At 44.0% G+C, this 22324-nt stretch overlaps 1 protein-coding gene across 16 annotated transcripts in view; it reads left to right on the top strand.

The window, feature by feature from the left end:
* The first annotated feature begins 1277 nt into the window (after positions 1–1277).
* The window catches only part of PROM1 (prominin 1), a 105217-nt gene continuing 84170 nt past the window's right edge, over positions 1278–22324 (top strand). For 3 of the 16 annotated variants that reach the window (XM_032273030.1, XM_032272987.1, XM_032272979.1), the window contains exons 1-2: positions 1278–1692; positions 7553–7983. In XM_032273030.1, the coding sequence (XP_032128921.1) occupies positions 7843–7983 (141 nt within the window). In that variant the 5' untranslated portion in view covers positions 1278–1692; positions 7553–7842. Of the gene's footprint in view, positions 1693–1959; positions 2052–2379; positions 2485–5711; positions 5836–6381; positions 6685–6870; positions 6877–7450; positions 7984–22324 lie in introns of those variants that run through there. The other 13 variants (XM_032273024.1, XM_032272990.1, XM_032272982.1 and 10 more) reach the window with 8 other exon arrangements.

Raw genomic sequence — 22324 nt, 5'->3', positions numbered from 1 at the left:
GCTTCATCTCTCTTTACTGATTTTATTGTAGTTGATATTGTTAGGAATGAAAATGAGCCCTGTGAGTTATAATTGTCTTCATTTTGCAGACCAGGAAATTGAGGCTTAGAGAAATATTAAGTAGCCAAAGTCACAGCAATAAAAAAAAGCATGACCAATCTTTGATGGAAATCAGGGCCAACTCCTCTGAGAACTCACCTTTCTTGCTAGCTCCAGCCTAAGAGTGCTAACTAGGAGCAGGTTTATGGGGCCCCAGGAGATGTTCAACCGGAGGCCTCTGACCTGCAGGGGCTGCAGAAGGGAAATCTGCAGGCCTGGTTAGGTTTGTTTTCCACCCATATTAGTTTGTTTTAACATTGCTATAAAGAACTACCTGAGACTGGGTAGTTTATAAAGAAAAGAGGTTTAATTGACTCACCGTTTCAGAGGCTATACAGGAGACATGGCAGGGGAGGCCTCAGGAAATTTTCAATTATGGTAGAATGTGAAGGGAAAGCAAGTACATCTCCACATGGCATCAGGAGAGACAGAGTGAGCAAAGGGAGAGTGCCACACATTTTTAAACCAGCAGGTATCATGAGAACTCACTCATTATCATGAGAACAGCAAGGGGGAAATCTGCCCTCATAATCCAATCACCTCCCACTAGGTCCCTCTCTCAACATTGAGAATTATAATTCAATATGAGATTTGGGTGGGGGCATAGAGCTAAATCATATCACCAACTTACCTTGCCATGTCCTTGTGTAATTTTTGGAAGTCTTCTAAACTAACATTTCTTGTCTAGAAACATGCACAGTTAAGATCAATTTAACTAGTAAAAACAAAACAAAACACAGGTTTATTTTCCGGTACCTGTTTTATGTTAGATTCTGGGGTAAGTGAAAAAGATACTGACCTATCATTCATTTGTAGCTTGTGCATCCATCCTTTCCTCTGTCTATCAATATCACAAACATGTATTAAACACCTACTGTATGTAAGACACAATCCTGAAGGTGCTTTTCTTCCCTAAGTCTTATTTTGCCTACCAGAGAGTACAGTATTCCCAATTCAAGGTAAGAAGTGGTGAATAAGAGTGAGGTGAGGTACAAATTTTTGAGGACAGTTAGAGGAGGGAGTGATTACTTCTGACAGGTTTTCACCACCCAGGTAAGTAGCAAGGTGAGGACTCCGGGGGTGAGCTGCAACTCACAGAGCGGGAAGACCAATATGCTGTGAGAAAAGAAGGTTCAGTGGCTTCATGCCATAGCAGATGCTGGTGTGTACACGTGGGAGCGAGTATTGCTTTATGCCGTTTTTCATCCGCCTCAGCCACTCTCATTGGAACTGATGCACACTAAGGATCCAAATGATTTTTTTTTTTTAATTGCATTGAGATTAGGCAGCAGAAGGGTCTAATGCGTGAGGGATGGGAGAGGAGAGTTTTTAGGAGGGTAGCTGCATTCCAAGTAAGGGACTCTGCTGGGGTAAAAGAGGCAAGAGCGCTGCAAGAAGGGCGTGGGGGATTAACCAGGCACCCCTACAGGAAATGGATGCTGTCCAGGTGCTGGTGGTCACCTAGGGACAACGTGGCGAAGCAGCTCAGCCGGTCCAATCAGAGTGCGTCCAGAGCTCGGGTTTCGCGATCTTTAAGTGACTGAGTCAGATCCCCACGCGGCACCTGGCCGCGCGTTCAGCTCTCCCACCGCCGTGAGTATATTTAAGGAATCCTTCCCATTACAGCGGCTCCATACCCAGGTCCCCGCCCGGGACAGAGGAAGCCGCAACAGGTCTCCCCGCCCCCCGCCCCCGGCACCTGGGCCTCACTCTCCGGCCTCCCACCACGTCCGGGGAGTCCGGCCGCAGCGCAGCCTGAGCCCCTTCCCGGTCAGCGGGAGGGCCAGCGGGGCGGGCTCTCCGAAAGCCATCGCGGTGGTCCCCGAAGCCGGGTCATAAATAATTCACGAGCCGGGGCCTGGCGAGCTAAAGGAAGGGCGGCGACAGCGGTGACTAGGGCGGGAGCGGGAGCAGGAGCAGGAGCAGGAGCAGGAGCTGGAGCCGGGTGCATGGTGAGTAGCTGCGTCCTCATCCCGGAGCGAGAGAGGCGTCTGCTGTCCAGGCGCGGGGCTGAGCGCACTTCTTCCACTGTACTGGGGGTGTGCCGTGAGGAGTGGACGGGCTCGCTCGGCGTCCCCCTTACCCTGGCCATCTGCGCCGCCTCCCTGGACCCGCAGCAGGCGGTGCGGGCCGCGGCAGCCGCTGGGGGCCGGAGGGACTGCGGGGAGCGCGTCGTGGTCCCAGTGCCCGGCCACCCCAAACTTTTTCGGTGGAGTGGAGGCCCGGGCCGCCCCGCTTGGGTCTTCCTTCCATCCACCGGGGCTGAGGGGGCGGGTAGGGGTAGCCGGCGGCTGTGGTTCCGGAGCCCAATTAGGAGGTGGGTGCGCGCACCGGGCCGGAGCCCCAGAGACTTCGGACTCGCTCTCGGTGAGAAGGGCGATAGAGGTGAGACTCGCCAGGGGCTTGGGAACGAGTCTTCGGTTATGGAAGCCCTAGGGATGGCCCCGAGGACGTGAGGCGCTGAGCCTCCTCGGTTGAGTGCAGAAAGGGGCCAATACCGTGCAGCCTACCACAGCCGGAGGAGGGATATGGGGGTGCAAAGTGAAGCCGTCTCCCCGCGTCCGTGGGGAGCGCCTGCACTCCTGGCTGGAAACACCTTCCCAGCCCCCCGCCCCACGGCTCTTCCGCGTGCATGCGCGTGGACCCGCGGCTATCGCTAGATGAAGAACTGGGGTGCTCACGGCTCACTCCGCCAGAACGCGCCGACCCGACAACAAAGAGGAGCGTGGACAGACAAGGAGCTTCACAGCTGTAGAAAGTCGGAGGCTCGGGATCACTTTCCCTGTGAGCCCGCGTCTGGAGGGGCAGGGGGTCCGATCGGAGGGAGGAACTAGCTCCCTCTGATCTTTTCTCTCTGGCGGGATCGCCCCCAATCTGTGCCCAGCAGGGGCCGCGACGGTGAACTGGAGCCGACCCACTCGGGGCAGCCAAGTTTCTCTGGCAACCTCCTCCCCTGCGCGGCGGAGAATTCCTGGAGTCTCCCGGCTTCCCGCGCCCGCCCCGCCGCTCATTCTTTTGTGTCCCGCAGCTAGCGAGCGGCTTCTGCCCAGAAGGGAGCTAGGCCAGGAGGGGTCTTGGCCTGGAGGTGATTTGGAGGGAAAGGGCGGGAAAGCCGGCGGCCCAGGCTCCCTGCTGCAACAGGTTGCTCCCGGAGCCCGTGATGGGGACTGACCTTTCTAGAGAAAGGTTTGCTGGAGTTCTTGAGGCAGCTACTCTTTGTTAAGATAAGCAAGTGCATGATCCTAGTTCTTGAGTGCCCCCCAAGACTCACGCGACACGAACAACTGCGGCGATATGTTGAGCTGAATCATATGAAATTGTCGGTTTCTTGGATGGAAGATATGAATATCGTCAACCTCATAAGATTCAACTTGTGTGCTGTCACTTATTTTTCTTGTGATGGTACTTATTTTTCTTTTCTCGCCGTCGTGTCTGTCAGGGTGATCCTAGGAGCCCCGGTGGAGTTGAGATCAGAGTATTGATGCTAGCAGAAGCAGACAGGCCCCAGATAGCCTCCCAGCTGCTTGCCCGGTGCTTTACCTAGTAGATCACTAGCCAGCCAACCTTGTGCGAAATCCCCCTTTGACAGATGAGCAGAAGAAGGGTTGGAGAATGCAAACAACTGTCATCTTGGCAGAGTTAGTGAGGGGGACCAGAGCCCCCTGCCCTATCTCAAGAGCTTGGGCTATTGTCTATTCAGCAGTGCCCTCTAGTTTATTCGTTTTTGTTTTTTTTTAATGTGTTCCATACTTTTTTTCTAAACTTCCTTCTGATTTTTATACGAGACAGTTTCTTTGTGTTTTAGTACAGCGAAATAAACAAATGCGTCAAAGGACAAGCCGAAAACTTTAAACCAAGTGTTGTTTTGTTGGTACTATTTAAAATATAAAGGAAATAGGTTTTTCGGGAAGCAAAGAGCTATTTCTGAGATTGGTTAAGGGTCAGGATACTTGGTTAAAACAGTGGAAGCTGAGACTGGGGTAATTTTGTCGATTAAAGGACTTATTGGAAGAATGGGCCCTGGGTGACTTACGGAAGTAGCAGGAAGGCTGGCTAGCCAGGCTTAGGAATCCAAGACACTCCATGGGACCCCTGATGGGTGGATGGCTGTGGCTGCCAGGGCAGGACCCTGGATGTGGCTGCTGGCATTGCTGCCATCATGGCTAGAATGAATTAGACACTGTCCTGCTTCAGAGTGTGCAGGCCCAGGCCCAGAAGAAAGCTTCTGATTGGCCCAGCATGGCTCAGCCCCACCAGGACACAGTTTGGGCACTTCTGCTGGCCTCACAATCCAAGGCAGAGGTGCCTCCCACTCAACTCACAAAGGTGGCATCAGAAGTTGCGTAGCCCCCATGTGCCTCCAAAAAGCACCCTAGATGACAAAAGTCCACAACAAAGATCCTTTTTAAAAAGAAAGATTCTGAGAGGTTCCATTGAAAGAAGAAAAGAAAGTGATTGATCACCGTATTTGCTTTTAATCCAGTATTGAAATGCAGTTCTCTGGACTCCAGAATCATGTTAGGTCACCCAGGCTGGAGTGCAGTGGTGTGATTATGGCTCACTGCAGGCTCAACCTCCTGGACTCAAGTAATCCTCCTGCCTCAGCCTCCCGAGTAGTTGGGACTACAGTTGTGCACCACTATGTTCGCTAATTTAAATATTTTTTTTTTTTTTTTTTTTTTTTTTTGTAGAGACAGGGCTTCAGTATGTTGCCCAGGCAGGTAGCAGTCCTTTCTTTGAGTACCAGCTGTGTTCCAGGCCCTGGGGGTACAGAAATAAGCCAGGAACCTGCACAGCATCTGGGATAGATCAATTCAAAGCAACATCAAAGGGACATTTAGGGAGATTTCACCTTATATCTGTTATTCTGCAGTATGTTTGGGAAGCCTGAAGTGTCCTTGGAAAGCAGCATGAAGTGGCTAGGTGGATACTCCAGGATCAGAGTACTCCAGGAACAGAACTGTTTTCAGACTTTAGTTGTGAACAATCAGTCCCCAGGACAGCTTGTTAAAAATGCAGATTAATGGGCTTCATCCCAGAAATTAGGTGCATTAGTAATCTGCATTTCAAGTAAACACCTCGTTTTATGCTTGAGACAGATGCTGCTCTCAGTGGTTCTCGGACCTAGTGGGGTTTGCCAGGTAAGACTCAGAGCTTCTCTTTTTGGCACAACCTATTAAACCCGAGATGAAAAACTTCCTCTTTGACTTGACTTTAATCAGCTTCCAATGTTTCTTAATGAGATTTTAATATTTTCTTAATATGTACTTTAAAACTTCCTAGGGACCTACATTTTGGAGCAAGATGTAGAGAAATGTGGAAGTACAACTCTAGTCGCTGTCGATCTCAAATGATTGTCTCCTGTCTTTGCTGCAGGGAGCAGCTGTGTTTCATCTCACTGGAAATTTCCCTTCTCCTTTTTGTCACCAAGGGAGTTGGAAAGCCTGTTTGCTCATAGTTCTTCCCTGGGAAGTTTCTCTCTGGGCCGAGGCTTGGTGGCATTACCAGAAAGAGAGCCTTTCTCAGCATCTGAGCCTTTAATCCTTCCAGCTGCTATGCTGGAGGCTTAGCTCTCTGTCTGTCCTGTAGCAAAAAAAAAAAAAAAAAAAAGATGCAGAGTACACGTGGTGTGTGTATACCTGCAGTACATGTTCAAAGGGAGCCCTTTGGAAACACCAGGGCCGTGGTGTCTACTGTGAGTGTGATGGAGGCGGAACCTGACGTGTGGGGCACGAGGTTAGTACTGGCAGCCACTTGGGATGCCAGCAGCCCATGATTTGACAAAGGAAGAGTTTAGGGCCACTATATTGGTAGCTTTGTGCAGGAGTAATTGGAGTGAGACAGGACTTAGAAGATGAGGCAATGGAGGGGATCAGATAGGAATTAACATCTTTGCTCAAATAGCTCATGAAATCCCATCTCTTGTACGAAGTTTTCTTTGACTTGGAATATTGCTAGTGGGTCCTCTGGCCTCTTGTAAAGTATGTCACTTTCTTCCTCATCCCCCTTCCCTTTCTCACAGTGTGTGTTTCAGGAGCACCCTGTACTTATCTAGAAAGTTAGTAAATATGTATCTAGCTCACAAAATGACAGTGGCTTGCTCTTGCCCCAGAACACTTAATACAGACAGAAAGAGTGGTACATTCCAGATCCTTCCAGGTTCTATGCTGATTTGCCTAGTCTCATGAAATGGCACAAGGAAATAGCATATTTTGGCTTTGATGCCAGCACCTGCCCTGTGGTTCTGGAGCAGGCTGTGTTTGGTTTCCACCCACCTACCTGGATTAGCTGAAGGCCTTGCTCTAAAGCTTTGCAGCCTCCTCTCCGGGGCAGTTCCTGGTGCAGTCAGGTTACCTGCATTGGTGACTGCCGCTATTTCTTTGCCTGCCAGGGTTGGTGCCACTAGTGAAAGAAGCTGCTCATCAGGGTCTTACTAAACACCGACGATGTGCCATGCCCGGTGTTAAGGTCTGGGGATTGAAAGACGAGTAGGACAGGGTCCACCGTGGAGGCACTTTCTGTCCCATTCCCTTCACAGACGCTGGAGCGACAGCTGCTTTAGGATTCTGTCTTTCTCCCTCTGCCGTGCCTTTCATCTGCGAGACCCCTAGTTGTCGAGGTGGTGTCTTAGGCTGAAGGTTTCCATCAGGATTACTTGGTGAGCTTATTAGAAAGACAGGTTCCAGTGACACACATGTGTCCGGCCTCAAACAGTGTGGTCCTTATCCTTGAAGCCATGCCCTTCTAGTTTGGACTGGGGGCAAAGTGGAGAGAGGGGTGTTTTAAATGAGATTAGTGAGCAACCAAGTAGAATAGAAGCAGAGTAAGGTATATATAAGCGTCAAGGAGAACAGTACACACTTGGAGAAGAAATAAGCGTATACTCGATTGTGGGGGCCTCAGTGGCTCTTACTAGAGTCTGAGAGGGAGGGACAGTGTGTTGAGGTCATTGTTAGATCTTGGACTTTGAAGGCAAACTAGTGGGTTTGAATCTTCGCTACATGGCTACTCACCTGTGACCTTGGGCAAGTCACAGGTGAATTCTCTCTGTGTCCGCTTCCTCATCTGCAAAATGAGATAATGCCTTAAACAAAGAGGACCTTGTTTCTATCTGTGAAGCATGAAGGACAGTGCCTGGAATATAGTAAGTGCTCAATAAATGTTAGTTTCCAAGGTCCCAAGCCTTCTCTACAATACCTGGTATTTCCCGAACCCAAAAAGGGTCTGTGTTTTGAGTGTGGCCCTCCTGAGGGAGGATCTTCTCTGAGTCATGGCTTTGATGCCAGTGCCTGCCCTGCGGCTCTGGAGCAGGCTGTGTGCTTGGTTTCCACTGATCCATCCGGATTAGGCTAAAGGCCTTGCTCTAAAGCTTTGCAGCCTCCTCCCCAGGCAGCTCCAGGTGCAGGCAGGTTACATGCACTGATGACTCTCCTGCTGTTTCTCTCCCTGCCAGGGATGGTGCCTTGAGTGAATGAACCCCTTGAAGAACATTCTTCTACATCCCTCACCTCAAGCCAGCCCCAGCCAGTAAACGAAGATTCAGCAGATCCAGTGCTTGCTGCTCCTCTTCTGCTCAGGAACACACTTGTCTTCCCCAAGGCTCCCAGAAGCTCTGAGGCAGGAGGCACCCAGTTCTACCTCATGTTTGGAGGCTCTTGCTAGCTATGGCCCTCGTATTCGGCTCCCTGTTGCTACTGGGGCTGTGCGGAAACACCTTTTCGGGAGGGCAGCCTTCATCCACAGATGCTCCGAAGGCTTGGAATTATGAATTGCCTGCAACAAATTATGAGACCCAGGACTCCCATAAAGCTGGACCCATTGGCATTCTCTTTGAACTGGTGCATATCTTTCTCTATGTGGTACAGCCGCGTGATTTCCCGGAAGGTAAGTGCCCATGGCGGGCAAAGATAGGGTTTATCCCCAAACACACCTACGGTACTGTTTTTTAATGTCAATGCAATCAATATATGCTATATTCAGTATTTTAGTGATTGCTTTGCACAGAAGCAGAAAGCATTTAGACAGAGGTTAAGAAGACTTCTACCAGGTTAAACAGGTTGTGAGGAATGTTATTGTAAGAAATGGAAGCAAACAATGTTGCTGTGTTGGTCTTCCAAGTCTTTACCTTTGGTTTGGTTTGGTTTTGCTTTGTTTGGGTTAGAGCAATGAATTATTGTAAGGGACTTAGAGTAAAGTGAAAGAGTAAAAGTAAAAGCAAGGTTAGCGTAAAAAGTAAGAGTGAAGCTAGAGTAAAAGTTCAAGTTGGGGTAAAAATGCAATTGTGTATCATCAAAGGAGAAATGAATAATTATCTGGCATCTGATGGCAACCTCAGTGCTTACAAATTTAACTGTCTTCTGCCCACCACAATAGGCAAATTTTGACATTGTTTAGGGTAGGGAAAACATGTTTACCTGATCATCTGTTTTCTTCAGTGCTAAGAGCTTGGGTGTGAGGAAGAGGATGGGCACTTACCAGAATCTTCACGCCACAGTGCTGTTATTCTTCACACACAGTGCTCTTTGCCGCTTTCGCCTTCTGAGTGTTTGTTGTTTTCTCCACTCTTCTGAATTTAGGATATGTATTCATAGAAATGGGATCATGAAAATAAAAATAGTCTGTGGGAAATGTCTGCTACTAGGGTTTGGCATCTAAATTTTTGATTGGCTTAAGTCTGTCCTAAGCCTGTTCTTTTAGCTACAAAGATTTGAATACAATCATTGATCATAAAACTTGCAGTAATCTTTCTTATCATTTTCATTAGCTGGTTGACTACTGTTTGTAAGAGGCTACTGGTGTGTGTACCTGCCTGTGTGTGAGAGAGAGGGAAGAAAAGAGAGAATGTATTTAGTGAGCCTCATCACTTGTTTATATGATGGAGAGTTTATAGATTTTCATTAAAATACATTTTCATTGATTTCTTTAACACTTATTTGTCTTAGATTGGGCAATTAAAATAGATCGAAGTATAGTTGTCAATATTTTGCTTGTTTAAATTTCAGCTCACTGAAACAAATCACTTTAAATGCTTATTTTCATTGAAGAGAATTCTGAATTAATGCTATTTACTGTTTATGTTTCTGTTAAAATACTAACTTTGGAAATCCAAAACACAGAAGTAGAAAATTAGCTAAGTTTATTTATTAACATTGGATTCAAATTTACTCTTCTAAATAGATATCTCTTGGCTTATTTGGAGACTTAATATGTGTTACTGAATAAAATACCTACTAGTTTTTTTTTAAAGAAATGTATTTTAATTTTTGTGAGTACATAGTAGGTATATATATTTATGGGGTTTAAGAGATATTTGATAAAGACATGTAATACATAATAATCACATCATATAAAATGGGGTATCTATCCCCTCAAACACTTATTCTTTGTGTTACAAACAATCCAATTACTCTTTTAGTTATTTCGAAATGTATGATTACATTATGATTGACTATAGTCATCTGTTGTGCTATCAGATACTAGGTCTTATTCATTCTTTTAAACTATTTTCCTACTAGTGTTTTTAGTCTTTGCTTCTTTTTTTTTTTTTTTTAAATATAAAAGGCATAGAATTCAGTCATTGAATATGAATTTACAATGACTTCTTCAAAAAGATTGGAAAGCTTCCCATGTCTCATTCTAAGGCATATCATGTAATTAGTTAATCTCATAGTCTCTCCATATGTTGCTCTATTTTGGTCCCTTTAGATTCGATTGGAAGGTTTCATACTTCTTTTTTTTTTTTTTTAAATAAGCAAAAGCAGTATATTTTAAGGTCTTCCTTCTAGTAATCAAGTTAGAAGATGTCTTTTAGCTTACACAACTTCCAAAGCATTACAAGGTTTTTAACTGCAACAACATTGTTAGACTGAAGGAGGGAACTGAAGAATTGTAATCCTAGTGTAATCTGAGGGTATTAGCCTAGTTTGTCTCTTAACCTTCATCAACACTTATTCCTTGGAGAAGGAAATTCTCAAGTTTCAACCGTAGACCAGGGCACACCAGCATTACCCCTTTGGGAGGAAAAATTATTAGGTTGCTTAAATAATATAATATTGTATTTAACAGATGAATCTTGCGGTATTGGTTTTCTTCCATCATCCATGTGTTTGTATTCTTTCACCTAGTTACTACATTCCCTAGTAGTCTCAAAGTGCCCACTGGGTGCTTTGCAATGTAGAGGACACATATAAGACAATCATTATTCTTCCATTTGGGGCCAGCGTGTTTCACAAGCACCAAATCATAAATAGATGCCTCATAATCCAATATGCAAAAAAACAAACAAAACAGAGAAAGAAGGAGTGAGAGTGTGTGCATGATTGAGTCCTGTATATTGTTTATTAGTTGAATACCTTAGTACATTAACCAGACACAAGACTTCAGGGCAGGTCCTCTGTGAAGTAATGTCTGCATAGAAGCTGTTCTCTCCTAGGTATATCCTTTCATTTGAAGCATGCAACTGCCCAATGGGCTCTTCGTGCCTGCTGCCCAGGTAGAGCCGATATATTAAGACAGAGAAATTGAAGTGGAGAAAGAGTTGAATTCAAGCAGAGCTAGCTAATAGGAGATGCAAGTTTTATTGTTACTCATATCGGTCTCCCTGAAAATTTACAGATTAAGGTTTTTAAGGATAATTTGTTTGGGGGAGGGGTTAGAAAGTGGGGAGCACTGATTGGTCAGGTCGAAGATGAAATCATAGGGAATAGAAGCTGTTGTCTTCCTCTGTCAGTTCCTGGGTGGGGGCCACAAGACAGATGAGCCAGCTTATCTATCTAGGTGGCATCAGCTGATGCATGGAAACACAGGGTCTGCAAAGTATCTCAAGCACTGATTTTAGGCTTTACAACAGTAATGTTATCCCTAGGAGCACACGTTAGCTTGTGGCAGACTGAGAAACTCTCATCTCTAGGACTAGTTTTTTCTCCTATAATACACAGGTGCTTTGTGTGTATTTTTCTTTTATTTTACTATGATGCTTCTAACATGACCATGGGTTAGTACGGAAAATAGTAATTTTTGCACGTTAAAAGTGTGCATCGTAAAAGGCTGTCTGATGTGGATGATGAGTAGTGCCACTTTCAATTGTATGTGGCTGTGATGAACTTGGCGTAAGTTCTGACCCAGATCTGAGCTATTCTAATGGAGCAAGCAAGAAAAAAATCTCCTCTGTTGTTAGTTTTATATAAGCTCTCTAAAATTATTCTCTGCCCTGTTTTGCTTTGTTTTTTTGGTTTTTGTTTTTGGAGATGGAGTCTCGCTCTGTTCCCCATCCTGGAGTGCAATGGCGTGATCTTGGCTGACTTCAACCTCCGCCTCCGGGGTTCAAGCAATTCCCCTGCCTTAGGCTCCAGAGTAGCTGGGATCACAGGCACACATCACCATACTGGGCTAATTTTTGTAATTTTCGTAGAGATGGGTTTTGCCATGTTGGCTAGGCTGGTCTCGAGCTCCTGAAGTCAGGTGATCCACCTACCTTGGCCTCCCAAAATGCTGGGATTACAGGCGTGGGCCACCATGCCTGGTGTTGGTATGTTTTTAAAATTAGATTTTAAGATGGTCGACCTATTTGTAAAAACATTTTAGGTGAATCTGATTTGCTCCTGGGATTTAGCACGTGTGGGAGTGAAATTGGGTGAGTTGGTAGAAGTGGTAAAGGTGGAGAGGTAAGCCTTGTTTCCGTGGACTTTGAGAGGCCATCAGGATGTTATAGTGTGTATAAAATCTCTCTCTGTTGCGGGTAACAGAATCCTATTAGCTGTAAGGACAAAATTATAACAAATTTAATGTATAGATCTCAATTGGCTATATTTGCAATTCTAGAATTGGACAACACTTTACTCCGTAAAATTGACGAAGTGTTGCAGCGAGTCCAGCAGAGCCTAGCTTACTAGTCAGAAAAAGGGCTGAAGAAAGCAGAAACAAAGAACATAAAGTGAACTGGTCATTTCAAAGTTACTTTCCTTATAAGGCAGGGACATGGAGACAGAGCAAGAGGGAAATAACTGGTTACATCAAGTGACTTCAGGTTAAGGACCGAAAATGGAGGGAGCTTCATTATCATGCCAATAGAAACTGGCCTGTTTGGGAAATAGGCCGTTATCTGTCTCTCCTGATTTCTTGGAAGGCCCGATAGCAACTCAGTTTCTGTTTGGTGACTTTGGCATGGGTGACTCCATTTTGATTTTTATTCTGCTCTGTTGGGGCCTAGTACAGGAGCTTAGTCCAAAACAGCGGCCTCCTATCATTTTTATTTAATGTAGCCAAGGTAGTCGAAAACAGGGAGTTTCTCATCAGGACTCCAGTTTGTCTCAGTGCTCTAAGTGACATATGTGCCACCACGGAGGGGCCAGCCTTCACTCGGATTCTCCCTGCCTCCCATCTTGGCTTCTCTGTGCATCTACACTGTGCCTCCTCCCCTACCCCTCTCCCACTGGCTGCCTGCACCCCACCATGAGGTGGAGAACCAGCTTGTCAGCATCATAGGTTTCAGGCCAGGTTCTTGGAGAGTGACTGGGAGTTCTTTGTTTTTCTATCCCAATTCTCAATTCCCAGGGAGGGCCTCTGGCTCACCTGAACCAATCACCAACCATGGAGCCACTGAGTCACATGGCTGGGGTTATCTGTGTGAGCCTGGCTGCTGTGGGCCCTCACTGTCACCATGGTCTCAGAGGCAGAGAGAAGCAGTGCCCAGGAAAAGGGCGGCTGAGTGGGCAGCCAAATCGCCGTGTCTATGCCCATGTCCATGAAGAATCAGACTCCAACATCTGCGTGTCCTTACTTAATTCAGACAAAGCTAGCATTGTCGCCTTTAGAACGTGTGACTCATGCTGGCAATGGGCCTAGCCACAAATTAGGTCACAGAGGAATGAACTGATATCTATTGATCCTTCCTCCTCCATGTCAGTCACTCTGCTGGGCAGCCTACAGCTGCATCCCAGCAGTCAGAATGGTAAGCACCACTGTATGCCCGCTTTCAGGGATTTAGGCGAGTCAATAGCACCAGGAACTGAGTGCTATTATTATCTCATTTTACAGAGGAGGAAGCTGAGGCTCAGAGGATCAAATAACTTGTCCTGGGACCTACAGCTCATCAGTGGCAGAGGCAGGGTTTGAATCCAGGCAAGCCAGGTTCATCATTGCCACTTTTCTTTTGCTGATGAGGAGAGCGAGACTCAGAGGTTACGGAGTGTCCAGGGTCACACACCATGAAGGCTAAGGGTTAGACCAGGGCCCTGTGCCTCCCAAGCACAGGCTCCTCCCTCTGTACTGCACCCTGTTGCCTCAATGGAGGAGAAGATCTGCTGCACAGATTTTGTTTGATCTCTCCAGTGACCTGTGCGTGGGTGGTTTTGAGTGGGAGGTGACGTGTCTGCAGATTATAATAGACACTCCTAATTTTCCTTGTGTGTCTTGAATTTCATAGGACAGTCTTCTGTAACCAAACTGAAAAACTGGTCCTGGAGACTTTTATCCTATTACCTAGCCTGCAAAGTTCCTCTGAAATGGGTTCCTATCTTGTCCTACATAAATCATTGAGACAGGCTGTGCACAGCTGGGAAATGTCCAGCAAAAGACACCAGAAGAAAAGCTTCCTGCTCTGCTGATCTTCAGCGATGACATCCTTTCAGGAGGCCTTCAATACCTGCAGGAAACAATTAAGTATGAATGTAAATACAGAGAGCCTCCCTGACCCCCGCCCCACCAGCAGCTGCTGCATGAAGCCACCGTGGTATTAAATAGCATTTTTCCATTGGGCTTGAGCAGAAATGAAGTCTTGAAATTTACCCTTAGAGAAGGGCAGGAAAGTGTGGTCTGTCTGCAGGGTGGTGCCAGGTCAGAGCCTAGTGCAGGATGACTTTTCCAGGAGAGATGGCACAGATGGCCTGCGCCCAGGATCAAGATTCAGGAAGGAGCCCCATACTCGGTGGCTCTGGAGCCACTGCCTGGATTTGAACCCTAACTCTGACATCCATGAGCCCCTTGTTGCACGAGTTACTTAATAATCTCTATTCCTTAGTTTTCCCTTTGTAAAGTAGAAATGATAATAACAGTACCTGCTTTTCAGGTCATCTTAATATTTATTTAGGTAAATTATATTTATAAAGCATTTAGAATAGCACTTGGTAGACACTGTTATATATGTGTTTATCAAACAAAATATGAAATATGAATATATAAAATCCATATTTATTAAAGGCTTTGAAATTAATCTCAGGTCTTGGTGATGACATGGCCAAAAAAGAAGTATTTATTTGGCCTTCGTTTTATTGGTTTCCTAGGGCAGCTGTAACACATTATCGCAAGCCAGGTAGCTTCAAATGGCAGAAGTGTATTCTTTTGTGGTTCTGCAGGCAGGAAGTCTAAAATCTAGGTGTGGGCAGGGCCACGCTCCATTTGAAGACTCTAGCGGAGAATCTACCTTGCCTATTCTAGCTTCTGATGGTTCCAGGTGTTCCTTGGCCTGGCCAGGATTACTGTCGTCTCTGCCTGTCTTCACAGGGCCATCTCTGTGCCTCTTCCTTTCTAAGGACACCTGCCACCTGATTTAGGGCCAGTCCCAAGTCCAGGATGATCTCATCTCAAGATACTTAATTATGTCTGCAAAGACCCTTTTTCCAGGTAAAGTCAGCATTCACAGGTCTTGGGGTTAGGACTTGGAGCCATCATTTTGGGAAACACCACTCAGCCTGCCACTCCTGCTATATTTTATTTTAGTTCGTTTTCCAAGTAACCTGTGCTGCTCAGTGATATTAAGCCTTGCACCCAAGGTCATATTTCTTGAAAATGATGGAACTGGATTGAAACCCGACTGTCTGATTCCAAGTGCTTGTTTCACTTCTGCAGATGTGTAGCAAGTATCTACTGGACGCTGTTAGGTGGATGACGTTGACTGGCTTCCCTTGCTCTCAAAAAACTGACATTCAGCTGAGACCTCCATTTCCACAGGCAGCTGTGACACAGGGCAGGCTGGTCCGTGCTTACCGTGAGGTATGAATAGTGTTCACAGCTGTCTAGAGGAGGGATTGGTCATGGTGGAGGCAGTAAGAGAAGGCTTCCTGGAGGAAGCAGCATTTGAGCTAAGCTGTTTCGAAGAGTTCAAGACACAGCTTTCCAGGCAGAGGGAACTGAGGTCTGAATGATGCAAGTTTAGATGGGCTTATAGGACACGACCTGGGGAACAGTGAGGCTGGTTCCCTGCATGTCTGGCAGGTTGTGAGGACATGAACCGGGGAGTAGCTTGGAGCAGATGGCACACAGGCTCTGCACTGTCATGCCTTCAGGATGCTGCAGACAGTGGAAATTGGGCATCAGTCAGAAGAAAACCTCTAACCCTGTCCACAGTGACATGAAGGAGAGCAGGGGGAGCGTGCATTGACCACTGAGTTTGTTTCTGGAAATTGTTGTGTATATTTGGATACTAGTGGCTTAGCTCGGTCCTATTCAAAGTGTGGCTTTTGGGGTCGACACTATCAGCATCACCAGGGAGCTTGTAAGAAATGCAGATTCTTGGGCTCCATCCCATACTTCACTAAATCAGAATTTTCTATTTTTTAAAATTTAAAAAATATTAAAAATTTCAATGATAAAGTATAATGCATATGGAAAAAGTATGTGTAAGCTTACAACTTGATGACTTTCACAAATTGCATTCATGTAACTAGTACTCAGATCGTGAAAAAGAACCATCCCACGGAAGAACTGCCTCCTGTTTCCTGGTCACTGTCTCCTGCATCCTCCCAAGGGTAATGCCCACCTGACTTTCAATAGCATAGATTACTCCTGGTGGAATCTCACAATATATACTCTTTGGTTTCTGGCTTCTTTTGCTCAACATTTTATGACATTAATCCATATTGTAATTTGTAGTTGTAAATCTTCATTCTCGTTGTGTACTCTTCTATTATGTGAATATACCATTGTTTGTTGATCCTCCTGCTGCATTGGCATTTGAAGGGTTTTTGGTTGAGACCATCATGCTTAGTCCTGCTATGAAGATTTTTCCTATGGGTTTCAGTGACTATATGTACACATTTCTGCTGAGGATATACCTAGGAATGAATTGCTGCAGCATGGGGTATGCATTTTTTCATGTCTAGTAATAGTACCAAAAAGTTTTCTCAAGTGCATATACCCAGCAAATGTTTTAAAAACATTATTATGGAGGATTTCAAATATGTATAAAAGTAGGAGGAGAGTCCAACGAGCCCCTATTTATCCATCACTCAGGTCCAGTAACTTTCAACTTATGACCAGTCTTACTTTGGTTCTATACCATTCACTCCTCCTACCCCCTTCCTTTACATTGAGGCAAATCCCAGTTGTTCTGTCATTTCATCTGTCAGTATTTCAGTATATGTCTCTAAAAACAAGAACAATACTATTATCATGCTGTGGAAGTTAACAGTATATCTTCATTATAATCAAACATTCAGGAAATGTTCAGTTTTATTGATTTTTCTCTAGATGCATTTTTAAAAGTTTTTTTGTTTGAATCAGGATACAAATAATTCCCATACACTGCAATTGGTTGATGTATCTCCTTACATCTGTTTTTCTTTTCTTTTTTTTTTTGAGACAGAGTCTCACTCTGTCATCCAGGCTGGAGTGCAGTGGAAAGATCTGGGCTCACTGCAACCTCTGCCTCCTGGGTTCAAGTGATTCTCCTGGTTCAGCCTCCTGAGTAGCTGGGACTACAAGCATGTGCCACCATGCATGGCTAACTTTTGTACTTTTGGTAGAGGCAGGGTTTCACTATGGCCAGGCTGGTCTTGAACTCCTGACCTCAGGTAATCCACCCACCTTGGCCTCCCAGAGTGTTGGAATTATAGACGTAAGCCATTGCACCCAGCCTCCTTACATCTATTTTTTATTTATACAGTGCCCCTTTATGTCTTTTTCCCTCTTGCAATTTATTTGTTGAAGAACCAAGTTGCTTTTCCTACAGTATCTCCTTTAGGCTGCATTTTGCTGGTTGCATCTTTATGGTGTTCTTTTTTCATGTTCCCCTGTCTTCCATATTTCCTGTGAACTAGTACTTCTAGAGATCAAATTCAGCTTCATTTCTGGGGAAAAGCACATTTATAGATAATGTCATACATTTGCATCTGGAGATGGATAATTTCTGGTTGTATCTTTTTTGATGTTGCAGCGATGATGATCACTGTTTAGATTTATTCATTCATAATGGGGCCAATCCTTTCAAAATCATTCCCAAACATGCTCTCAAATATATTGCACCTTTTTAGGGGAAAAGGGAGACACTTTACATATTTTGTAACTTAAACTTTTCACTTAACATTACATCATGGGCATCTTTCCATGTGTGTTCCTAATAGGGTGTTGCCTAAATTAAGAAGGTTTTTTAAGCAAGGAACTTAAAACATTCACCAATCTTTTGATGTAGAGCCAAGGCTTAGAATTTGTTTTTATTAGGAGTTAATTGTTTGAAGTTTCAAAATTAGTGTTTCTGATACAAATCATACTCAAAATGCATCCTTTATAATTTGTGGTTTCTTTGTTTTGGTTTCTTTGAAGTGTAGCAAAAACTAAAATACTTGGAGTTCAGAGTTCTAGATTTTTAGTTTCTAGTTTTTCTCCCCAGACTTTTACAATTTACTCACATGTAATTTCATTTGAATGACTTGCCTTTAATAAGTCTTTATAGAACCTTTGACTTGGATTTTTCATGCTCATTCTCTTTATGTTCATGTTTCTTCAGTTTGTGTAGTATTTATTTATTATTCATTAATCATTGTGCTTGTTACACAGAAAGAGGCCTGGGAGCAAACCCAATGTTATGGGTTGAATAGTGTCTCCCGAAAGTTTATATGTGGAAGTCCTAACCTGAAGTACCTCAGGATGTGCCTTTATTTTGAAACAGTGTTGTTGCAGATGAAATTAGTTGCTTTTAGGTTGTACTGGGGCAGGCTGGGCCCTTAATCCAATATGGCTAGTGTCTTTTTAAAAGAGAAATTTGTAAACACAAACACACAGGGAGAATGCCAAGTGATGATCGCGCTGCCACAAGTCAAGGAACCACCAGAAACCAAGCGAGGCCTCTAACAACATATCCTTCTTTAGGGCCTTCAGAGGGACCATGGCCTTGTTGATACCTTGATCTTGGATTTCCTGCCTTCAGAACTGTGAGACAATACATTTCTGTTGTATAAGCCACTCAGTGTGGTACTTCGTTACAACAGCACCGGCAAACTAATTCACCTGTAAGTGGATAAATGAGCTGGTATTTGCAGAGGGTCAAAGGCACTGGACAGAGGGGTCACCTCATGGGGAGGAACAGAGCACAGCCCTGTTTTCTGAGGGATGGAACTGATGTCCATGTCATCTAATCAGCTAGGAAAGTGGACTTTAGCTCCTGGGGTCTGTAACTACATATTCTAATCTCCATACATACATCTGAATCACATTATCTATTTAATCATGAAGGGTCAACTCCATGTGCTGAAAAGGAAAAGAAAGAGAAATAGCTTAATAGTACACATGATTCTTTTCACTGTTCTACAGCTAGATCACATAGCATTCAGCTGAAGAAGCCCTTCCTCTCAGGGTTGACATTCTGCTGTTGCTGTTTCTCTAGAGTCAGCTGATAATGCATCTCTCTTTTCTTAAAATCCTAATGATTCGTTTTATTCAAGTCTCTGGGTGAGTTCCAGTGGGTGGCTCCATTTTTCCTGTAGAATTCAAAGTGCATGGATTTTGTGATAGCTATTTATATTTCAGGGACTTAATTATTTATTTCCAAGATAACTGCTTATTACTTCCATGGGAAAAATCAAGTTTATAATATTTTAGCCAACAGGAGTCCCCAGCTTCATAGAAACTACTTAACAGTAATTAAATATCTGTGAAGAGCCCAGGGGCAAGCAACAACTGTGATATGAGAAACACTTTGTTTGATGTAGACCAAAGGTAACAGGGCTCCTAGGGATAGCTGAAATGAGAAGACACAGTATTGAATTAAATCTGAATCATCAAATGGGCTCAATTATGTATGTTGCTTTCATATACAATATTTGCTAAAATAATTTCAAACCAAGTTTATTTTAAATTTAAAAACAGTATATGTATATGTAGGGAAAAATGCAAATACCACTTAAAGGATGAAAAAGGAAAAGTAAAATAACCCCACTTCGCTCTCCAGGGTAATTAATGATTACAAAGTTTTGAGCGCACTCATTCATTCATTCGGTAGATGCGTATTGAGTGCTGGGCTCTGTTTTAAGCTCTGGGAAATAAACATCCACAAAATGTTTTAGACACACACACACACACACACACATTTTTTTTTAAAAAGGTATTGCTTGAGAGCCCAGGAGTTTGAGACCAGCTGGGCAACATGCCAAAACCCTGTCTCTACAAAAAAAAAAAAAAAAAAAATGCAAAAATTAGCCGAGTGTGGTAGCACGCACCTGTAGTTCCAGATACATGGACAGCTGAGGTGGAAGGACTGCTTGAGCCTGGGAGGTAGGTGGAGGTTGCAGTGAGCCGAGATTGCACCACTGCACTTTGGCCTGGGCAACAGAGTGAGACTCTGTCTAAAAGGAAAAAAAAAAAAAGGAATTACTTGACGTGCTCTCTGTCCCTTGCTTTTAAAACTTAACATATCTGGTAGATAATTCTAGTCATGCATTTTCTTTAATTTGGAAAAAAAATGCAGGGATAACCTATTTATATGACTGAAAATTTGAAAGTACAAAAGGATATGCAGTGTGACGCTTCGGTCTCATTCCTGACTCTCAGCCACCCACCTCCCTTTATAGGCAACCACTGTTATCAGGGTTTGTGTGTGTGTCTGTGTCTTTTCAGACCTACTTTATGCATTTAGAAGCCAACAGGTGTATATGGTCTTGTGTCCATCAGTGATAAAATATTGCATATATTATTTGGCACCTTGCTTTCTTTTTAAACATACAGCTTGGTTATTATTTTATATTAGCACATAAAGAGCCCTCTCATCCTTATTTTTTTAGATCTACCCCCAACAGTCTACCATTTTTATTGCTGTATTTTATATCAATTAATTTCAACCATTTTGCTGTTATATACATTGTTATAAATTATTTTAGTTATTTTGCAAACATGCAAGTATATATATGGGATAAATTCCTAGAAATAGAATTACCAGGTCAGTTTATAATTTTGTGAACTTGCACATTTTTTTTCTTTCGAGACAGGGTCACTCAGGCTGGAGAGCAGTGACACAATCGTAGCTCACTGCAGCCTCCACCTCCTGTGCTCAAGTGATCCTCCCACCTCAGCCTCCCCAATAGCTGGGACCATAGGCATGCACCACCGAACCCGGCTATTTTTTACTTTTTTATAAAGATGGGGTTTCCCCATGTTGCCCAGGCTTGTCTCGATCTCCTGGGCACAAGCCATCCTCCTGCCTTGGCCTCCCAAAGTGCTGGGATTATAGATGCGTATTTCTGAGCCTGGCCAATTGCACTTTTGATAGATACTGCCTAATGGCACTCCATAAACATTGAACTAGTTTACTTATATATCAGAAAATGCAGAAAAACTCACTGAATGTCTACTGTCTTGTCAGATGGACATCATTTCTATTTTATGTATATGGAAATGGAGGCTCAGAGAGGGTAACTCACTTAGCCAGGGGTCACACAGCTTGTGAGTGGGCAGAGCAGGAATCTGAACTCATACCTGATTGATTTCAGAATCTTGTTGTTGTTTTTCCATTATCCTCTTAAACGAGGCTATTACATAATACATTTAGGAGGACTGAACAATGCATCCCATGGAAAATGCTTTGTAAGTTCCAGTACTTTTTAGCTGTCTGGACCGGAAGAACAAGTGGAATGATTTTGAACATTTGATATAAGGTTCTGTCCAGGTGTTACTCAGTGGATTTTAGCCCATTTCCACGTTATCTTTCTGGACATGGTACTGCTTCTTTCTCAAGTGTGTCTTCCCTGCTACAACATCAATAGACTTCACAGTTAAGAGCTGGGCTTTACTGGCTTCTAATGTGCCTTTGAAATAAAATGACCTTTGTTTAGCTTATTTTTAGTAATTCTTCCATTTTATTTTTGGAAGCTTATTTCATTTTTTTAGCCTTTTGAGGTAAATTATTTTATTTTTATTCTTATTTTCTAATAAATACATTTAATTCTGTAAAGTTTCTCCTGAGGACAGCTTTGGTTTCACCCCGTAGGTTTTTAAATGCAGTGTTCTCATTTTTTTTTTCTGAGATAGAATCTGGTTCTGTTGCCCAGGCTGGAGTGTAGTGGTGCCATCTTGGCTCTCTGCAACCTCCGCCTCCCAGATTCCAGCAATTCTCCTGCTTCAGCCTCCTCAGTAGCTGGGATCACAGGTACACACCACCATGCCGGGCTAATTTTTTGTATTTTTGTAGAGATGGGGTTTTACCATGTTGTCTAGGCTGGTCTTGAACTCCTGACCTCAGGTGATCTGCCTGCCTTGGTCTCTTTTTTTATTTCTAATAGTTCATAATTTGAGTTTTGATTCCCCTCTATACCCATTTGGTTAATAATACTGAATAAATTTTATCTTTCTGAAAAGCAGTGATTTTTTTTAAAGTATGAGTTGTTTAGTTAGTTCAGTAAAAAATGTTAACGTCTTCAACGGTTATGTTCCGAGGTCCACTTGGGCTTCGTCCTGAGCTGTGAGCCAGATGCCTAGAGCAATTCATAAGGCCTCTTCACTCTCTGCTCATTGTTTTCTGGAACTGCACAACAAAACCTGTTCCTTCCACTAAGGTTGCTGAAGCAGTTGTTGATTATGTCTCGGTTTTCCTCTTGTGAGACCACTTGGAAAAACACCTTCTTTCTAGTCTTTTTTCCTGAACAATTGGTACCTGACAGTTTCAGGTGGCTGCTGCCGGGAAGTTTTGAAACAGTGAATCACTCTTCGTCAGAGGCATAGGATTCTGGTATACCTTTTGCGTGTTCCTTGTTCAACAAATAGGTAAGAAATGAATGGTGTGGGGGATGGAACCAGCCGGCGTCAGGGAGCATCTGACTCGATGGAGCTCCTGTTTCCTCTTGGGGCCCTGGGCTTGGCTTTCTTTCTTCTTATTTATGCTATCATAATTCTATATGTATCTCTGTAAGCCTAGGTAGATATGCAAAAAAATTAAAATCCTCATCTTTCTTGAGTGGGATTAAAATAAGAAGAGTTGATAATTTAAAACTGGAGAAGGGAAATAGAGAAGATCTGTTTTCCCCAC

Source organism: Sapajus apella, unplaced genomic scaffold (assembly GCF_009761245.1).
Source record: "Sapajus apella isolate SASKATOON/1434 unplaced genomic scaffold, GSC_monkey_1.0 scaffold5, whole genome shotgun sequence".
Lineage (NCBI taxonomy): Eukaryota > Metazoa > Chordata > Mammalia > Primates > Cebidae > Sapajus > Sapajus apella.
Note: the sequence above shows the minus strand (reverse complement) of the source record. Positions and strands in the feature narration are given on the sequence as shown.